A 21,871-nucleotide genomic window follows, 5' to 3' on the forward strand; every position below is an offset into this window, starting at 1 on the left:
CTCCTAATGTAAATAAAATCGTCTAATCTCACCTAAAACTCATGGTATAAAAAGTGTGCCAGTGCTGAAGGAATTAAGCGAACCTTCTCAATGAACCATCAGTCCTACAATGAAAGGTACAACATTCCAGACCTTCCTATGCTATTGTTAACCCTCTGCTTGCTGTCTCAAGTAAAGAAATACCTCTACAACGAAGGAAATACAAAGAAATTCCAGGGGTTTCTACGAACTTATGTGTGGTAAAGCTTTCATTCTCGACCCTGCCATACACGCCAAGTGCCTCACACAACCTGTCCTCATCAGCCACTCTTTCTAGTGAAACTTTACCCTTAAACTGAAAAAAACACCACAATCTCGTCTTTCCCTGCATACTTAACCCAATTCTGCACCTCAGTGTGGAATATGTCACACTTACCACACTCATTTAGTTAGCAAATTCTATGTACACTGGGTTTGAAATGTAGACGAGTGATTCACAAGAGCTAGCGGTATCATTCACCCGCTTCGAAGCCAGGAATTGAAACCCAAGCCGGCTACCTGTTAGTGGAGCCCCAGACACGGACGGGAAAGGCGTGCGTGAGTGAGTGCACCCGTGGAAGAGGTAACGGACCCCTTCAGCGGACTGTGGCGGTGGTGTGGCAACCCAGGTAAGGAATTGTTTGTGTTATGACCCTGTGCACTGCTTAGGAATGAGGGAAAGCAGGGTGGGAATGTGATTACTGCATGGAAGACAAATGTGACGATTCAACGACGGGAGGTGGTCGGGGGGGTGGCAGGGTGAAAGCTGACTAAGGAGGGTTGGGTGGGGGTGGCAGGGAGAAAGCTGGCTAAGGAGGGGTAGGTGGGGGTGGCAGGGAGAAAGCTGGCTAAGGAGGGGTGGGTGGGGTGGCAGGAGAAAGCTGGCTAAGGAGGGGTGGGTGGGGTGGCAGGAGAAAGCTGGCAAAGGAGGGTTGGGTGGGGTGGCAGGAGAAAGCTGGCTAAGGAGGGTGGGTGGGGTGGCAGGGAGAAAGCTGGCTAAGGAGGGGTGGGTGGGGTGGCAGGAGAAAGCTGGCAAGGAGGGTTGGGTGGGGATGGCAGGAGAAAGCTGGCAAAGGAGGGTTGGGTGGGGATGGCAGGGAGGAAGCTGGCTAAGGAGGGTTGGGTGGGGGTGGCAGGGAGAAAGCTGGCTAAGGAGAGGTGGGTGGGGTGGCAGGAGAAAGCTGGCTAAGGAGGGGTGAGTGGGGTGGCAGGGAGAAAGCTGGCTAAGGAGGGTGGGTGGGAGGCAGGAGAAAGCTGGCTAAGGAGGGGTGGGTGGGGTGGCAGGAGGAAGCTGGCTAGGAGGGGTGGGTGGGGGTGGCAGGAGAAAGCTGGCTAAGGAGAGGTGGGTGGGGTGGCAGGAGAAAGCTGGCTAAGGAGGGGTGGGTGGGGTGGCAGGAGAAAGCTGGCTAAGGAGGGTGGGTGGGGTGGCAGGAGAAAGCTGGCTAAGGAGGGGTGGGTGGGGGTGGCAGGAGGAAGCTGGCTAAGGAGGGGTGGGTGGGGTGGCAGGAGAAAGCTGGCTAAGGAGGGGTGGGTGGGGTGGCAGGAGAAAGCTGGCTAAGGAGGGGTGGATGGGGTGGCAGGAGAAAGCTGGCTAAGGACGGGTAGGTGGGGTGGCAGGAGAAAGCTGGCTAAGGAGGGGTGGGTGGGGTGGCAGGAGAAAGCTGGCTAAGGAGGGGTGGGTGGGGTGGCAGGAGAAAGCTGGCTAAGGAGGGGTGGGTGGGGTGGCAGGAAGGTAGCGAAGGAGGGGTGGGTGGAGGCTGGTAAGGAAGGGGTGGCAAAGGAGGGGTGAGGGGTGTTAGGAAGCAGCGAAGGAATGGGTGGGGTGAATGGGGATAGGTAACGAAGGAGGGGTGGGTGGGGGTGTTAGGAGGGAAGGCAGCGAAGGAATTGGAAGGGGGGTGAATGGGGATAGGTAACGAAGGAGGGGTAGTGGGGCGGGGGGGCAGGGAGAAGGCAGCGATGAAGGGAGAGAGGGCGGTAATGTAGTGATTATTCAGGGAGTCGATCTGTTCTGTATTAATTCATTACACTGAAGAGTGACAGACTATATAATTATACACGCTTCACCTCGCCTCTTTCAAAAGGCTTTATTGAAGTTTATACGAGTTCTCGAAGGTGTTTTTACAATTCAAGAGGTAGATTGACAAGATTTCTATATTACTAACTGAAGAAACACACTTCAAAACCCCGCTAGTCATCCCTGGGGCCTTAGAAAAAAGTCGTGGTGAGAGCATAGAGTTTCTGAGCACGGACCTTAGCAAGACTATTGAGAAGGGAGTCATACTTAGCAGGGCACGCAGAGGAGAGAAGGTAAAGGAATAAGAATAAGTAGTTGATGGTATTATTTCAGTTTGAACCAATACACCACACGAAACTACACACATTCTCAGTCTATATCACACTTCTACCAGCATTTCTAACTCCATTTTACCCCATCTGTAAAAGTGTATATATCCTCTTTTATTATTTATCATTTATTTGTCTATTTTCACGAAGAAGGAAGAAGTTTAATGGTGACACTTCTTCGTCATCACTCCTTTCTTGTTATCTTTATTCATATTTTTACTTTTTCATCCCTGTTCTTGATAATATAAAGTGTGTATGTATGTTTTTATTCATATATGTATTTATGTATATAATAACGCACTCAGACGACACACACACACAGACACTCACTCAAACACCGCTCCAGACACACCCATACCACTTGAAACCCTTATAACACACTCAACTAACCCAAAACACTCAAAACACCATATATCACTTCTAAATATCAACAAACACAACCAAGACTCACTAGAAACACCCCGCATACATAAAAGTCACCCATACAACACAAAACACACCCAAAAGACACCGCTTACACACCCAGACCACTTTATACATTTAATATTATCTCAAAACACAATAAAAACTTAGGAAAAAACCTCAGAGAGCTCCCAAATGCTCTCAAAATGCACCCAAATACACAGAAACACTCCACAACACTCAAAATACATAACTTATACTGAAGAACATCAAACACACACTTGAAAGACCTTCATTTTACCAAAAACACACTTACAGCACATCAGTAACACTCAAAAGATCACGCAACACTACGAAACACAATTAAAATACTTCAGGTATTCTTCAAAACACGAGAATGATTTATAAAGAACGACTAGATTAGACGGGAGACTACACTAAATATTGTGGCTTGACTTCTGCTACTTTTCCTCTTCCTTTCATCCTTCTTTTCTTATTATTTTCCTTTTTTCTACTTTCTTCTCCCGTCTACTACTACTATCCACACACCTGATCAAAGAAACACACGAAAACAAGTATAAATCTTTAGATATTAGGAAAGATATTGAAGAACTGGGGGAGGAAGGAGGGAGAAGATGGCCAGAGGGTATGATGAGTCACCACCTTGCCTGGGTTCCTAAGAGAGAACGGAACAGGGCTGACTTCGTAAAATTACGTAAATAATTTTAAAATTGACCTATCGAAAAAACGAACCCACGGCCGAATGCTTGCTATTTCACGATTTGATACAAACTTTAACTAACATCCACAACATCAAAACCTCTCCACCCTAACTAGTTTTAAAGAATAGTGGAAATTAATCATATTAAAAGTATAAAGATATTTTCACTTATAACACAGCAAAAACGTCCAGCCATTTCGACTTTATATTTATTTCAAAAAATACTAGACAATATAAACTTTCTTCTCAGGCATCCAACACGTACCCAGAACCACATAAGAACGAATGACGAATATTTATGTTAAACAAAACCATTAAAACTCTAAACTCATTGAAAACTCTTGTAAGTCCGGCTATTTTCATTTTGCGAGTATTGTAACATATTATACAGTGTCTGAGCTTTCTTTTGAGGCATTCTACAACGAGTTTGACCGTAAAGCAGAAACGTAAATAAACAAAGTGTAAAAAATATATTTTACCTTTAACAGAACTAAATATCAATATTAAGTCCACATATTTAACTCAGTGACTTGATTTCACACTTAAAAGAACACGGGCGATTTTTTGGTATCATAAAGGTCCAGTTATAGCTTGAAATAAAAAAGCAAAAAACGGGAATTGAAAAAAATAACCGTTTGAAAGACTCGTATATACGCCGTAAAACACCACTAAACTCCAAATATTTACCCAACAAAAGCGTGGAACACACGTCAAACACAACGACACGTTCATAGAAACCATGAAAACACCCCATGGAAGCGTAATATTATCGATAGAAATTATCCGAGAAGAGCCTTAAAACCCGCTGCTGGGGACCCCTGGGGCGCCTTGGAGGGGAGAGGTGAGGCACCTGGCGCCATACATTGCCTTTACCATCTCAATACTACCTGCCTACTATATCTACACGTCATGAAATATCAAACACTCTGACGTGGCTTGGTTTTTTTCTGTAGGTCAATTTTGAAATTACTTGCGTAATTTAATCAAGTTAGCCCTGTTTCCATTCTCTTTGGTGACTACAGGGAAGGTGGGGACTCAGTATAGCTTCGGGCTATCTTCTCCCTCCTTCCTCCTCCAGATCTTGATTATTTTTCCTAATATCTAATGATTTCTACGTGTTTTCGTGTGTTTCTGGGATCAGGAGTGTGGATAGCAGTAGTAGACGGAAGAAGAAAGGAGAAATAAGGAAGATGAGATGGAAGGAAGGATGAAAGGAAGAGGAAAAGAAACAGAAGTCAAGCCACAATATAGAATTAAGTTTCCCTTGTAATTTCGCCGTTTTTTTTATGCATTCTTGTATTTTAAAGTATGACTGAAGTGTTTTAAGTTTGTTTAGTAGAGTTGCATGATGTTTTGAGTGTTACTGATGTGCTATAAGTGTGTTTTGGGTACAATGAAGGTCTTTCAAGTGTGAGTTTGATGTTCTCCAGTATATGTTACGTATTTTGAGTGTTGTGGGGTGTGTCTGGGTATTTGGATGTATCTTGAGAGTATTTTGGGAATTATAGAGTTGTTTTCCTATGCTTTTATTGTGTTTTGGGATAATACTGAGTGCAATAATTGGTTTGGGTGTGTATGAGGTTGTGGTGAGAGAGCAAAGCGTTTCTGAGCACGGACCTTTGCAAGACTATTGAGAAAGGAGTCATACTTGGCAGGGCACGCAGAGGAGAGGAGGCAAAGGAATAAGTAGTAGTTTTTTTTTTTTTTTTATTATTTATGTTTGAACCAATACACCAGACGTAACTACACACATTCTCAGTCTAGATAACAATCCTTCCAACATTTCTAACTCCATTTTACCTCTTGGTTGTTAGTTATCCGTCCCTAAAAAGAAAGGGACGGAGTGGGCCGTAACGCTTTGGAGGCGGCACACATGTGATTTCAATTTTGGTTTTAGGTATACTTCTGCCCTGACAGAGCCACAGCTATCCTTATTACACGATACTGCTCGAGGGCAGAGCCACAGCTAAAAGGGTTCTAACGATCGCGACTGCCAGGGATGTAAAGTATGTAGAAAGTGTTACCGTGGCGTGGGGAAGTTATTCACCCTTGTGATGAGTTGATATGTGTTAATTTGTTGAATTATGTAGTGGCTGGTGCCTGTTGTTCGGCTCAGGTAGGGTGCTGTGCTTGGACAGTCTTCTGTGTAGTGGTTTAGTGGTGTGTTTGTGTCCGTGTTGCAGTGTTGGCACGTGTGAAGTGTACCTTGTATTTCATTGAAGCAGTGATAGCCAAGGCGTAGTCGGTGTAAGCATGTTCTTGTGTGTCGTGGTAGGGAGTCGGGTATCTTCGCCAGTTTGCGCTTGGGGAGCGAGCCGCGGCTTCTTCATTAATTGTCTATGCTGGTACATTTTACCCCATCTGTAAAAGTGTATATATGCTCATTTATTATTTATCATTTATTTGTCTATTTTTACGAAGAAGGAAGAAGTTTAATGGTGACACTTCTTCGTCATCACTGCTTTCTTATCTTTATTCATATTTTTACTTTTTCATCCCTGTTCTTGATAATATAAAGTGTGTATGTGTGTTTTTATTCATATATGTATTTATGTATATAATAACGCACTCAGACGACACACACAGACACACTCACTCAAACACCGCTCCAGACACACCCATACCACTTGAAACCCTTAAAACACTCAACTAATTCAAAACACACAAAACACCGTATATCACTTTTAAATATCAACAAACACAACTAAAACTCACTAGAAACACCCCGCATACATAAAAGTTACCCATACAACACAAAACACACCTAAAAAGTACTGCTTACTCACCCAGCCCTCTTCATACCTTTAATATTATATCAAACCACAATAAAAACATAGAAAAACACCTCAGAAAGCTCCCAAATGCTCTCAAAATACACCCAAATACATAGACACACCCAGCAACACTCAAAATACGTAAATTTTATTGGAGGAAATCAAACACACACTTGAAAGACCTTCATTTTACCAAAAACACTCAAAAGATCACGCAACACTACGAAACACACTTAAAACACTTCAGGTATTCTTCAAAACACGAGAATGATTTATAAAGGACGGCTAGATTAAATGGGAGACTACACTAAATATTGTGGCTTGACTTTTGCTCCTTTTCCTCTTCCTTTCATCCTTCTTTTCTTGTCATCTTCCTTTTTTCTACTTTCTTCTCCCGTCTACTACTACTATCCACACACCTGATCAAAGAAACACACGAAAACAAGTATAAATCTTTAGATATTAGGAAAGATATTGAAGAACTGGGGGAGGAAGGAGGGAGAAGATGGCCAGAGGGTATGATGAGTCACCACCTTGCCTGGGTTCCTAAGAGAGAACGGAACAGGGCTGACTTCGTTAAATTACGTAAATAATTTTAAAATTGACCTATCGAAAAAACGAACCCACGGCCGAATGCTTGCTATTTCACGATTTGATACAAACTTTAACTAACATCCACAACATCAAAACCTCTCCACCCTAACTAGTTTTAAAGAACAGCGGAAATCAATCATATTAAAAGTATAAAGATATTTTCACTTATAACACAGCAAAAACGTCCAGCCATTTCGACTTTATATTTATTTCAAAAAATACTAGACAATATAAACTTTCTTCTCAGGCATCCAACACGTACCCAGAACCACATAAGAACGAATGACGAATATTTATGTTAAACAAAACCATTAAAACTCTAAACTCATTGAAAACTCTTGTAAGTCCGGCTATTTTCATTTTGCGAGTATTGTAACATATTATACAGTGTCTGAGCTTTCTTTTGAGGCATTCTACAACGAGTTTGACCGTAAAGCAGAAACGTAAATAAACAAAGTGTAAAAAATATATTTTACCTTTAACAGAACTAAATATCAATATTAAGTCCACATATTTAACTCAGTGACTTGATTTCACACTTAAAAGAACACGGGCGATTTTTTGGTATCATAAAGGTCCAGTTATAGCTTGAAATAAAAAAGCAAAAACGGGAATTGAAAAATAACCGTTTGAAAGACTCGTATATACGCCGTAAAACACCACTAAACTCCAAATATTTACTCAACAAAAGCGTGGAACACACGTCAAACACAACGACACGTTCATAGAAACCATGAAAACACCCCATGGAAGCGTAATATTATCGATAGAAATTATCCGAGAAGAGCCTTAAAACCCGCTGCTGGGGACCCCTGGGGCGCCTTGGAGGGGAGGTGAGGCACCTGGCGCCATACATTGCCTTTACCATCTCAATACTACCTGCCTACTATATCTACACGTCATGAAATATCAAACACTCTGACGTGGCTTGGTTTTTTTCTGTAGGTCAATTTTGAAATTATTTACGTAATTTAATCAAGTTAGCCCTGTTTCCATTCTCTGGTGACTACATGGAAGGTGGGGACTCAGTATAGCTTCGGGCCATCTTCTCCCTGCTTCATCCCCCAGATCTTGAATGTTTTTCCTAATATCTAATGATTTCTACGTGTTTTCGTGTGTTTCTGGGACCAGGAGTGTGGATAGCAGTAGTAGACGGAAGAAGAAAGGAGAAATAAGGAAGATGAGAAGGAAGGAAGGATGAAAGGAAGAGGAAAAGGAGCAGAAGTCAAGCCACAATATTGAACTAGGTCTCCCTTTCAATTAGCTCCGTTTTTTATTAAGCATTCATGTATTTTGAAGTATAACTGAAGTGTTTTAAGTGTGTTTCGTAGAGTTGCATGATGTTTTGAGTGTTACTGATGTGCTATAAGTGTGTTTTGGGTACAATGAAGGTCTTTCAAGTGTGAGTTTGATGTTCTCCAGTATATGTTACGTATTTTGAGTGTTGTGGGGTGTGTCTGGGTATTTGAATGTATTTTGAGAGTATTTTGGGAATTATAGAGTTGTTTTCCTATGCTTTTATTGTGTTTTGGGATAATACTGAGTGCAATAAGTGGTTTGGGTGTGTATGCAGTTTCTTTTGTGTGTGTCTTGTGCTGTATGGGTGATTTTGATGTGTACTGGGTGTTTCTAGTGAGTTTTGGTTGTTTGTTGATATTTAGAAGTGATATATGGTGTTTTGATTGTTTTGCGTTAGTTGTGAATGTTTTAAAGGTTTCAAGTGGTTTGGGTGTGTGTGGAATGGTGTTTGAGTGTCTGTGTTGGTGTCGTCTTAGTGCGTTGTTACATACACAAGTACATATATGAACATGAACATGTATACACACTTTATTGTTATCAAGAACAAGACTGAATAACAAAAATACGAATAACAATAATAATAAAGCATTGATACCCCAAGAATTTTCCCCATTAAACTTTTTCTTTCTTGAAAATAGACAAATAAATAATAAATGAATAATAAAAAGATGCACTTGGCCCAATACATCTCTCTCTCTCTCTTTCTGATGTTCTTAATTATAATGTTTTTCCGTACTATGTGGTGTTTGCATATAATGTGTAGGATAATTAATATAACATTTTATCACGAAAATAATTATTGATCATACAAATTTGAAGGTGGCGGTGGGGGGCGGACGCTGTAGGTGGAGGCGGCTGTGGGTTTGTGTGTTTGTGGGGCTTCCCGTGGCGAAGGGAGGAAGCCAGCAGGGAGGGATTAGATGTGTCTGTGGGCTGCGGCTGTTTAGATTCGGAATTGTTCAAAGGTTACGTGGAGCTCCTCGGCGCTTTGTGACTTAACGCAAGCTTGTCTGGCATTCCCCGCCGCCACGCACCGCCCGCCTGCCTGACACGTGCACCGCCCGCTCACAAGGCAACCACCCAGACTCGTACCGTAGTTTATAGGCATTATAAAAGGCTTTTCTTTCCTCAAATGTATGAAGAATGACTATTTGCGTAACAATGGGCACAGTGTAGCGTTACAATAGTTAGTAAGTGGAGCGAGACTGCCGTGGGTAGGCCAGTTCAGGTGTAAGGTGTAATTACTAAGGTGTAAGGTGTAGGACGGGTCGCATCTCCCAGCATTCCTTATATAAAGTCTCCGGTATTCTCGTGTCAATCAATATTTTGTTCATTTGTCACTACTTGAAGTATCATTAATATTCTCGGCTATGTCATTCTTTCAGATGGACTGGCTCGCTCCCTTACCACCAACCAAACCTGCGTTCCCTGGCTGCAGGCTGGTGTGTGGAGGCATCGCAGCGCCTGCAGGTAAATTCAGAAAAAAAACAGATTGTCGAGGCGGTGAGCTTGTCAGGAAATAGTAGTCAGTGTTAATTTTAAGAGGATGGTGTCAAGATGACATTCACACGCACGAGTACTGTGTCCGTCCAATGATCCTGTGTCGTGTACTATTTTGAATCCCATTTTCCTATTTCCTTTAGATCTCTAGTGATCGAAATCTTTGTGTGTGTTACATTGCAAATATTTTTCAGGTGTGGGTGACGGGTGTGGTGTGAAGACACAGCTCGAGGAAACCAACGCACCAAGTTGAAGGGACTGGCCTGGGACTGAACAAAGTAAGACGACACAGACGGCCAAGAGGAGAGGAGCTTGATATAGCGACAGACACGTAGGGCCCACAAGAGAAGAAATGAAACACTACCACTGCCTTGGAGGAACAGTACGGCAGACGAGGTGTTTGTTGAGGTGAAACAATGGGCGCAGATATGAATGAATGTGCAAAATAAACGATTTTTTTTTACGGGAACTGAATAATTCTTACTGATTTTCATTTATGACAGTATTGACGAGTGGACTTAGAAGGAAGGAGTCGGCGTCGTAGCGGTAACTTGGATGGAAGTCTGTACGTGTCTGCCATAAGAGGACATCGCTTTCACGCAGACACACTCAAGAAACTGACACGAGTAGGCATAGTACGACGGACACATGTTAATGGGCGTAGATGAATAAATGTAGAATTATGTATTTGGTGCAAATATAACATACTTGTGCAAATGTAACATAAGTGGTGAGGTGAATGAGAGCTTTATTCTCACCACAACTGTTTTCCAAAACCACAGAGATGACTGTTTCTCCAGTTGATAATGTAGATATGTTGTCACTCTGTCTCTAGAATCATAAAAAAACATCCTTAAAAATGCTTTATTCTCTCACCATGACTATTTTCCAAGGCCGCAGAGATGACAGGCAGGGTTTTCAAAAAAGTGTTTCTCCAATTGGTGCTTGTGTGTGAGTGAATGTTGTGATGGAGTGAAAGTATTGGGTTTGTCATCTTAGAAGAGTGGGTTCCAAACTTTCTCATTGTGTTACCCAATTTAACCCCTTGAGTACCATGATGCGTTTCCATATTCCTTGTAGTGATTGTTTGGTGATTTTAGAGAGCTTTACAAACTTGTGTGGGGATTAAAACTGAAGACTATGGCCATTAATCCTTTGCCCTCCATAGACCCTTGCTAATGTCAATAAAATGGTCTAATGGTACACAAGATTCAAGGTAAAAATGTGTCCTACTACTAAAGGGGTTAAAATAGTGAAGACTGTTGCCATTAATCTTGTGACCTATATAGACCTTTCCTAATTTTAATAAAATTATATAATGGTACACAAATCTCAAGGTAGAAATGTGTCCCAGTACTGAAGGGGTTAAAAATAGTGAAGACTGTGGCTATTAGTTTTCTGACGTCAGTAAAATGGTCTAATGATTCACAAATCTCAAGGTAATAATGTGCCCCAGTACTGAAGGGGTTAAGATAGTGAAGATTACGGCCATTAATCTTGAGACCTTCATAGATCCTAGTCAATGTCAATAAAATGGTCTAATGGTGCACAAATCTCAAAGTAAAAATGTGTCCCAGTACTAAAGGGGCTAGTTTGTGTGTGTGTGTTTGCTTAAAATGTATTTTTTCATGTATATTATTACTATTTGTTTGTTTGTATTGCTCTCTCTCTCTCTCTCTCTCTCTCTCTCTCTCTCTCTCTCTCTCTCTCTCTCTCTCTCTCCTCTCCTCTCCTCTCTCTCTCTCTCCTCTCTCTCTCTCTCTCTCTCTCTCTCTCCCTCCTCTCTCCTCTCTCTCTCTCCTCTCCTCTCCTCTCCTCTCTCTCCTCTCCTCTCCTCTCCTCTCTCTCCTCTCTCTCTCTCTCTCTCCTCTCTCTCTCTCTCTCTCCTCTCTCTCTCCTCTCTCTCTCTCTCTCTCTCTCTCTCTCTCTCCTCTCCCTCTCTCCCTCTCTAACAGTTGGTTTGTTAGATTGTCACTTAAAAACCAAACATTTTTATCTTTGAATATTTGTTAACTTGAAAAATTGTTTACAAATATTTTGTGAAATTGAAAATTGTATTATAATTCTGTATTATCTTGTTAACTTGAAAAATTTAGAAATATTTTGTGAAGTTGAAAATTGAATTATATAATTCTGTAATTGTATTATATAATTCTGTAGTATTATATAATTCTGTAGTATTATATAATTCTGTGAAGTTGAAAATTGAGTTATATAATTCTGTAATTGTATTATATAATTCTGTATAATTCTGTGAAGTTGAAAATTGAGTTATATAATTCTGTAATTGTATTATATAATTCTGTAAAGTTGAAAATTTGCAGATTTTTTGCTACGTTGTAAATTTTGTAACGTTTATTTCTAAGTTGAAAATTATTGTAGACTTTATTTTTTTTAATATAATTCTGTAATTGTATTATATAATTCTGTAAAGTTGAAAATTTGTGCAGATTTTTTGCTACGTTGTAAATTTTGTAACGTTTATTTCTAAGTTGAAAATTATTGTAGACTTTATTTTTTTTATTTTTATTAAGTGTGTTGTAGACCACTATAAATTTTGTTCAGTTGTTATAATACTAAGTTGAAAATATGTGTAGAGTTTTGCAGGCAATGTAATAATGTAAAAAATTGAGAATAAAAAAGTTTAGGGGGACTCTTGCATTTAATTTCAGCTCCAATATGCATCTGCCTCGTCTCCGGAGACACTTTCGAGTATTTTCGACTTAGTACGTTTTTTAGGGCGCGGTTTTGGGGTTTTTTGACCATTTTTTGCCGTATTTTGGCCAGTAAAACTTTTTTAGGGCGCGGTTTTGGGTTTTTTTGACCATTTTTTGCCGTTTTTTGGCCAGTTTTTACCATTTTTTGCCGTTTTTTGGCGTGCTGCAATATTTTGGACCATTTTTTTAATCGTGCTGCAATTTATTTTGGACCATTTTTTTTTAATCACTTCAGGATTTTTCAGGTTTGGTTTTTTTTTTTTCGCTACCATTGAAATTGAAATTTTTATTATAACCATTTTTTTTTATTATTATTATTTTTTTTTATTATCATTATGAGTCGTTTTTACGGTTAATTTTCTATCCACTCTAGTGATTGTGTGTGACAAATAAAAAACCTTAATATCAATTAGCGTAGTTTTATTTCTGGCGTGTTATTGTTTCGAGTGAGTGTGGGAGGTTAATGGAGGCAATAATTGTGTCAGACGGATCTAAGCCAGCTTGAGGCGACTACTCACTGAAACCACCCCACAAATATTCCCAGGAAACGAAATTTACCAAAGATAAAGATTTCTTCACAATTTATTATTCAGTAGTGACAACAGCTCACAGTACAGTGACAACACAATGAGGCAGTGAGTACAGTGACAACACAATGAGGCAGTGAGTACAGTGACAACACAATATGAGGCAGTGAAGACAGACTAGTTTATTACAATGGAGTAAATGGCACCACAACACGAGTACAATACACCATCCACAATGAGTGAGGGAAGACTGACTGCAACGCCAACCCGCAACTCTTCCCTCCCTGGCCACTAACACCACCACCAGGAGTACCAGTAGCAGTAGGTGACGGCCGCGCAAGGCCAAGGTGCCATGCAGAATCCTTGATGGTGGTGGTGGGGGTCTGGCGGGGGCGGCAGGTGTTGAGTGGCAGAATGTGTGCATGCAAAGCTGAATCTCTCGCTGGACGGCGACGGCGGCGACGGCGGCATGCGTTTGCCGGGCCGCTGGGGTGCGCTGCGAGGCAGTCCCTCAGCGGCGACGGTGGTGATGTTGAGGAAGGGTCAGTGAAGGCCGTGCGAAGCCGGGGTCCCTCCCTGATGGTGCAAGCCACGGGATCGCTGCACTCAGGCCTTTGGATCGCCAACTCCTGTAATGGACAAACAAATTAACCTATTATCTCCAGGACAAACAAATTAACCTATTATCTCCACATGTACCACGCCACACTGTCCCACACTACACACATTCACTGCCTCAATCAGCCTCTCCCTCGCCCTCTCTCGTTATTCCATTTACACTTACACCCTTCTTCCTCGTTCTCCCAGCGTTTCCCGTGTTAGGTAGCATCCCAGCCCTTCCCTGTCAAGACAATCCTATCCCTTCATTCTCACTCCAGTTACACCTTTCTCCCTCGTTCTCCTCCCAGCGTCTTCCGTGTTATACAGCATCTCGGCTCTTCCCTGTCAGGACACTCCCATCCCTTCATTCTCACATCTCCCACGCCAGTCTCGGTAATGCACATCGTCACACCCCCTCACTTCTCCCCCACACCCGATCCTATGACATCCACACAACCAATCTTGCCACACATACATCTACCTGGTTAGTGGAATCCTAACGTGTCCGCCGTCATCTGCTGGTTCTCGTCGCCAATCCGCCTTCTCACCATACCTGCCTCGCTATCACCCACTCAGCCAGTATCTCTGAGCGGCGGCGTTAGAGTACAGTGTGTGTAGGCGCGATGCAAGAGTCCTCCTCTGATATACGGCGTTGGCGAGGCAGAGGTGTTGGTAGTGGGCGTTCAGTGAAGGCACAATGCAAGGTAGTCTCCTTGATGGTCGAGGAGACGCTTAGGCCTTTGGATCGTCAACGCCTGTAATGGACAAAAATATGCATGAACAAAATCGCCTTATCTTGTTAACTAATTATCTCGACTAACACGCCACACTTTAAAATTCCTTCACTGCCTCAACCAGCCTTTCACTCGTCTCCACATAGGTACACCACCACCAACAGCCATTCCCTTCACGTCTGCACTCTCACCACCAACAGCCATTCCCTTCACGTCTGCACTCTTTCATCCAGTGTGTGCCCTAACTCGCTCAAACACTTCATTTTCCTCCTCGGTCTGTCCTAAAACTGCTTCACTGCCTCAACCAGCCTTTCACTCATCTCCACACTTCTCTCGCACCACCACCCATTCTCTTCACGTCTCCATATTGTGCCCTAACTTAACGTTATACGATCCTCAAACTTATCGTCATACTATTACGTCTCGCTTCTAAGGCACTTAACTTGAAGGAGCCTCTTTAAGTTAGGAAATCCTATCTACTCATTCTTTTCGCCGCTTCTGAAAACTATTCTATAACGAGGGAACCACAATGACAGTAATCTGAAACGGATTAGCCTCAAATATAACTAACTTAAGGAGTTCTATAGTAATGCGACACGTTTAATCCTTTCAGCACCAAAACGCGTTTTCTTAATCCTGTTACTACTTGGCGATTTCATACAAATTCAGAAACTTACGAGAGGAATTAAAAACTGAAGACTCTGGCCATTAACCTTGTGACATCCATACACGCTTTGTAACATCAATAGAATGATCTAATCGTACACATCTCAAAGTAAAAATGCGTCACAGTACTGAAAGAGGTTAAGCGTAATTCTTCCTACACAACTACAATGATCACGAAAACACTACACTTGTTACAGCCATTACCCAGATCTATTCTGAACCCACGTGACTAGTGAATGAACGACCATCTGCCCCAATTAACAACTACAGCATATAACTTACATAGCGATGCCTCCTGATACATCCGACATACAGACACAGACAGACACACAGATATACAAGACACCCTATAGTTAACCTTCCAATAAACACTGCACATTGCTAACACCACGGTCAGTGTCTCAACGCACACAACACCTACACCCTTCCACTGTTCATTCACATACACACAACCAACCTCTCCTCCGCTGTGCTAACCCCTGCTGTGCTCCCGTGCTGTGCTTCCGTCAGCTAGGCTCCACACAACGGCTGCACGTCACTCCGCCGCACGTAAATCCTCCGTCAGGTAGGTCAACCTTCCCGTTGCTGTTGCTGCCGCTGCTACACGTCACACCCGACGACAAGGAACAGACGGACACTGCGCTACGTAGACTCGAAGGGTCGGCGGTGGCGTGGTAACTGGAGAATGTAGCGGGCGTGAAGTCTGGGTGATGAATAGTCCAGCTGCCATTCTGAACTCCTAACCTTGCTTCGGTTCTCGCTCTCCCCCCCTCCCAACCTGCCTATAAGGAAAGAGCGATTCGAGGCCAAACGAGCATATGAAACGCTGCCAGTGAACCTAACCACTGGTCCACCACCTGGATACAAACTAGCCACGCTTTATAACTCCTTCCAAACCAACCATTACACAAACTCAATTGCATTGATTTGTTTTATCAGTCATTCCTACTTTCCGTGTAGTAATTATAATAATAACTTTTATTTATTTATTTTTTGTTGTTGTAACAGTTTGAAGCTTCCTTCGTAATACATTGATTATGATAGATAATAATAATTCTCTCTCTCTCTCTCTCTCTCTCTTCATTGTATGACGCCAAGGGTGCAATAAATTAATCAACAACAACCTTTTCAATCACCTTCTTCATTGCCTTTTCTCTTTCAATCACTCTTCTATTCTCTATCAATGCACACTCTAATTTATCACTTCACGGTAAAAAGAAAAGAAAACACTAAAAATAAATACATAAATGATAACAACACGTACTTTTTCAATCACCTTCATTGTCTTTCTCTCTTTCAATCACTTCTATTCTCTATCGATGGTAGTACACTCTCCTTTGTCACTTTACAGTAAAAAAGAAGAAAAACTAAGAATAAATGCATAAATAATAACAACACACCTTTTCACTCACCTTCATGGTCGTTCTCTTTCAATCACTCTTCTGTTCTCTATCAATGCCACACACTAACTAATTCTTCACGATAAAAAGAAAAGTAAAACTAAGAATAAATGCATAAACAATAACAACACGTACCTATTCAATCACCTTCATTGCCTTTCTCTCTCTTTCAATCACTCTTCTATTCCCTATCGATTGTACACTCTTTCTTTGTACCGTGAAGTTGATAAATTGGTTAACGAAAAAACAAGAAGAAAAATTGCATAAATAAAAAAAAAAAAAAATGTAGCTTTTTACTCGCTTTATTTATTCAATGCTTTCCCGCTTTCCAGTCTCTCTTCGGTTACCTATCAATGCTGCTAATGCCTTAATTAAATGCCTCTCTCAATAAAATGCATAAATAATAATAGGGTATCTTCTCAATTAACTTTAACTTCATTGCCTTTTTCCCTTAAAACGCCTCTTCTATTTTCCATCAATACTGCTAAACACCTTCATCGTCTCACTCTGAATAAACAGTATAAAAGAATAAATAATAATAATAACAATAACAACACGTACCTATTCAATTAAACTTAACTTCTTCATCGCCTTTCTCCCTTCCAGCCACTCCTCTGTTCAGTGTCGATGTTCCTCCAAGCCTTCATCGTCTCCTTCCCATCTGCTGCATACTGCAATCCACTCGTCACTCCTGCTGCTCTCTCGCCGCCTGCCTCCCGTCTTCCTCCGTGGTGCTGTATAGCTGTGGATCTCTCACTCATGCTCATTCACGCTCACTTATGCTCTCTGACTCTCTCTTATGCTCGCTCACGCTCATTCACGCTTTCTCATGCTCATTCTCGCTCACTCACGCTCACACTCACTCTTATTCACGCTTAGTCACGTCTTCTCATGTTCATTCTCGCTCATTCACGTTTTCTCATGTTCACTATTGCTCTATCACGCTCACTCACATTCACGCTCTCTCACACTCACGTTCATTCACGCTTTCTTACTTTCACTCACGCTCGCTCACTCACTCAAGCTCATCCACTCATCCATATAGGAAATGTGGAAAAAAGAGAGAAAGTCAGTGAAGAGGAAGAAAGTATTATACAAGGAAACAGTATACGGATTGTGGAGAAAGAAAGTCAGGGATGAGGAAGAAAATATTAAAAAAAGAAATAGTGTATGAAATGTGAAAAAAAAGAGAAAAAGTCAGCAAAGAGGAAGAAAATATAGAACAGTTACTTTTTGACAGTCAAGATACAAGAAAAGAAGGAAATAGTGTATGAAATGTGGAAAAAAAAAAGAGAAAAAAGTCAGTGGAGGAACTTATTGGAAGGATGAGAGTAAGAGGATAGATACATCAGGAAAGTGCAGATATAAAGGTCAAGCTTCCCCAACTACACCTGACCTTAGTGACCTGACCTTACTGCATCACATTGTCCCCTCAAACACTCCTCCATCACACCTCCACTACTTTCACAAGGCTCTAGTTCAAGTTGTGTGGGTTTGTACTGGTGTTTTCATAGATGTAGTGACAGATTAATGCAATTTTCATATTATTAACGCCCTCAGTACTGGGTCACGTTTTTACCTTGAGTTTTGGGTGTGATTAGATGATTTTGTTGACATAAGGAAGGGTCTATGGAGGTCAGAAGATTAATGACCACAGTCTTCACTATTTCACCCCACATATAAGTTTCTGGAGCTGTGTAAAATCACCAAATAGTAAGCAAAATAAGTATAAAAATGTGTCAAGGTACTGAAGGGGTTAATTAAGAAGAGAAACACTTGAAAACCCACACCAATATCTCAGTGGCCTTGGGAAATGGACACATTGTGAGAGCAGTGTCTGAGAATCCTGGCAAGCTGTCCCACTGTCCCTCACCACACTCCAGGGAGACACAATAACCCCTTCACTTTAACACATTTATTTGTGCCTTTTAATGTCGGGAGAAAGGGAAACGAACCGAGGAACGTAACACTGGAGAGGGAAATAACGTGGAATAAATATCCGGCCACACACTCCTGCTCTATGTCAGGGTCTTGCCGGCCAGGAACAGATATAGACGAGAAATTTTCCGTACGTCGACAACACAAACACTTGCCAACTGTCCTTCACGAACTGACAAACCGACGGACGAGGAGACACAAAAGATAAAAATTCATAAAAATAATCATCGAGAGGGAGAGACAGAATACATGGAATGATTCTTTGTTTATAGTAGATGAAGCACCATTAATGAAACTACCATACAGCATTAACTACCATTATGGGGCGTGGGGATATGGCTGGCTGGGAGGAACAGGGTATGGGGAATGGGGAATGGGGGAGGGAGGGACTTGGGAGCAGGTTTGGGTAAGGATAGGAGAGGGAAACTGTTCCTTGAATTATGCATTTTAGAACAAATACATATCCATCAGAATACAGTGACACAGAGCAACATGGAGGAGGAGGAGGAGGAGGAGGAGGAGGAGGAGGAGGAGGAAAAGGAAGAGGAGAAGGAGGATGAATACAAAGGAATACCAAACAGCAGCAGACCTATTAGAGGAGGAGGAGGAGGAGGAGGAGGAGGAGGAGGAGGAAGGGGCAGTCATATATACAAGTTTGATATACACTAAGCTATGTACAAAGTTAAGATAGATTAATTCGCTGTACAAAAAATACACTGTCTCTTTTATTTCTTCTTCCTCCATTGTCTTTTCCTAGTCTGTGGCAAAGGTGAGGAGTGAGGTAGTGAGGTGGGGGGGGGAGGGCATGAGGACACACTGGCTGGCGGCTTCCCTCACCCAGCTGTCCTCGTCACCCCAATGTTCTGGTCATGAGAAACAGAAACACTTGTGACATCTTTTACTGAGAGTTTTCTTGAGTTTTTCCTGTTTGTTCTTCTCTGATGATGTGAAAGGCGTGATTTTTTGCTTTCTTTTCCAGTTTTACAAGTGTCTTTTTCTGTCTTTTTTCATTCATTTTCCCAGTGGTTACCTAAGGAGTTTGTCTTTCTGTTAAGTTAGTTCTGTTTTGCTTTTTTTTTCCTTTTTTGTGACATGGAAGGCATTCACTGATTATCTCCTTCAACTTTAGCTGCATCTACTTCTTTTGTTGTCATCCTTATCTTCCAAACACTTCATACACTTTTAAAAATCTTCCTGCAACGTTTTTCTATCTTTTCTCATCTCTTCTCTCCCTGTGACTGAGATCTGGCACATTTTCTAATCATTCCTAAAACAGATTTCCACACAAGTCTCCCAGGATCACCTAAGTTCCCTGCAGTGTTGGCCTGTCCTCACACACACACTCTTGGCACCCTCACTAAGTCACAGCCAAGCACACACTATTCCCTCACACTTGGTACAGTTCTAGTGTGCTGTGTGGTGTAGTGTGCCTTCCCTCAACACTGCAGTTTAAACACACACACCTCCTTCTGGCAGTTACTAATATATTGCAGGTGTTACTGTTATTTCAGTCTAGTATTGCTTCATTCCTGAGTTGTGATTTAGAAGTGATCAGGGTGTGACGTGGTGCATTTAGTGTCGCCACCACATTTTCATTCAAGTGCCAAGATGCAGCATTGGGAACTGGTGTGTGGTGTGTAACTGACCTCCCTGGGCATGTTACAGATCTGGCCTGACAGTGTGGCAAGCAGAGCACCTTGTAACAGCCCACTCAGTCAGTCAGGCAGTCAGTTGTGGTAATAATTGTCCGCCACACAGCTGGACAGTTATGGTCAGTGTAGGTCAGTCAATAGTTAATCTTCCTTTCCATTTTCTACCGAGTGTTTGGACTTTTGTTGTTTGTGTTGAGTCTGAAGGTGGATGATGTGCAAGTGTGTGAATGAATGTCTCACACTGACACACACACACACACACACACACACACACAAACACGCACACACTTCATTTCGAGTCTGGATGGACAAATGAGCGTTTACATGAACTTAAGATGAAATGTTTGTTTGATTCAGGTCTTGTAACATAATGACTAGTACAGTGTGTGTGTGTGTGTGTGTGTGTGTGTGTGTGTGTGTGTGTGTGTGTGTGTGTGTGTGTGTGTGTGTGTGTGTGTGTGTGTAAGGAATGTTTTAAGAATGTTGGGTCAGCAGGAATGAGAACAGAGGTCACAGTTGATGAGTGAGTGAGGAATGAGAGGGTGGTGGGGGAAAGGGAATGGGTGGCGGTGTGGCACAAGGTTCTCCTCAGTGGCACATGACTTCCAAAAATAAAAATGACTCTATGCATGTTGGGAGTAGTGAGGCGATGAGGCAACACAGGAGGAGCGACGAGCTGAGGACACCACCAGCTCATGAGATTTCTGAGACTCTGTGGGAGACGGGAATGTTGTGGTGGAGCACGGCGAAGCTCCCTCCGCTCACTCCAACGCCGGGAGCCGACGCCGCCCCACAGCAGCCACTGGGCGGGGCGGGGCAGGACTTACACACTCCCATCACTGTCCCCCCACCTTGCCTGGAGTGGTGGTGGTACGCTGGGAGCCCCGTGGGGTGTGGCTCACCTCAGGGTGTGGGGGGGGCTGCACCTGCCCCATCCCTCTGCACCTCCCGCTGCCACCAGGAGAGGGTGAGGGTGAGGGCGAGGGCCGGGGAGGTGCAGGGGTGTCCTCAGAGCACCAGCGGCGGCAGCTGGTGCTCGTTGTAGTGGTGGTAGTGGTGGTGGATGTGCTGGTGCACATGGTGGGCCTGATCCCCGGTGGGGCTCCCCTCACCCGGCGGAGAGCAGGGCGCTTCCAGCAGTGACCCGCGCTCCAGCCAGGCCACCACCTGTGCCATGGCCCGGTCGTGGTCCGCCCCGCGCTGCCGCTGCTTGCTGGCATGAGGGGAGGCCGACCCCTCACCCACGAGGCCCCGTGGGGAATCGTGCTTGGAGGGGGACGGGGCCTGGCTGACCCTGAGGGGCTGGTCGGGGGAGGTCTTGAGGCTCTGTGGGGAGGTCTGCTGGGGGCAGCGGGAGGCCCGGCCGCTGCGTCCCCGCGGCGACGACCGCTGAGTGTCCCCACCGTCGTAGGACCTGGACCGGTGATGGTGGTGATGGTGATGGTGGTGGTGGCGTGGCTGTTGGTGGTGGTGGTGGTGGTGGTGGCTGGGCAGCGTGGGAGGGGAGGGGGGCTGGTCTGGAGTGTTGGATGGGGGGAGGGGCTGGAAGGTCTTGTCCAGGAGGTGAGAGCGGAAGAGGTGAGGCAGGGAGTCCCGGGCCAGGTCGTGGGAGTGAGAGCGGTGGTGGCGGCGGCAGCCCTGCCGTGTGGTGGAGGAGGGGCCGTGGGTGTGGCTGTGGTAGTGGGTGTGGCGGCAGGGGCAGTCTGGCTCCAGCAGCCGTGCCTTCACCTGAGCGGGGTCTGGGGGTGAGCAAGGGCAGGAGGGGCGGGGACGGCGGCGACGAGAGTGGTGATGGTGGTGGTGGTGTGGGTGGGAGTGGTGAGAGTGGTGGTGGGAGTGTGGGGGGCGGTGGAGGGGGGTGTAGAAGAGGTTGTTCTTCTCCATGTTGGCCTGAATGATCTGCAGGAGTTCATGTCGCTGCAAAGACGTCGACCTTCTCCGTCCTCCTCTCCGCCTTCCTCTCTGTCCTCGCCCACACACATC

General features: G+C 43.5%; 1 protein-coding gene and 2 long non-coding RNA genes across 5 annotated transcripts in view; 1 reads left to right on the top strand and 2 right to left on the bottom strand.

Moving 5' to 3' along the window:
• The first annotated feature begins 493 nt into the window (after window positions 1-493).
• Window positions 494-10,389, top strand: LOC123501134. 3 transcript variants are annotated; one of them, XR_006673570.1, is made up of 4 exons: window positions 494-647; window positions 9,540-9,624; window positions 9,849-10,062; window positions 10,158-10,389. It is a non-coding gene; the product is annotated as an uncharacterized LOC123501134 (long non-coding RNA). The 3 variants fall into 3 exon arrangements; XR_006673571.1 differs by having other exon boundaries at window positions 9,849-10,050; XR_006673569.1 differs by having other exon boundaries at window positions 9,849-10,036.
• Window positions 10,390-12,940: 2,551 nt separating this feature from the next.
• Window positions 12,941-15,641, bottom strand: LOC123501129. Its single transcript, XR_006673568.1, has 2 exons — window positions 15,356-15,641; window positions 12,941-14,253 (listed from the first exon to the last, which is right to left on the bottom strand). It is a non-coding gene; the product is annotated as an uncharacterized LOC123501129 (long non-coding RNA).
• A 2,557-nt stretch (window positions 15,642-18,198) lies between these two features.
• LOC123501084 (protein naked cuticle homolog 1-like) overlaps window positions 18,199-21,871 on the bottom strand; it is a 26,460-nt gene continuing 22,787 nt past the window's right edge. Inside the window, exon 4 of the mRNA XM_045249666.1 lies at window positions 18,199-21,871. This exon is cut by the window's right edge and continues 180 nt beyond it. Within this exon, the coding sequence (XP_045105601.1) occupies window positions 20,897-21,871 (975 nt within the window). The 3' untranslated portion in view covers window positions 18,199-20,896.

Source organism: Portunus trituberculatus, chromosome 8, assembly GCF_017591435.1.
Source record: "Portunus trituberculatus isolate SZX2019 chromosome 8, ASM1759143v1, whole genome shotgun sequence".
NCBI lineage: Eukaryota > Metazoa > Arthropoda > Malacostraca > Decapoda > Portunidae > Portunus > Portunus trituberculatus.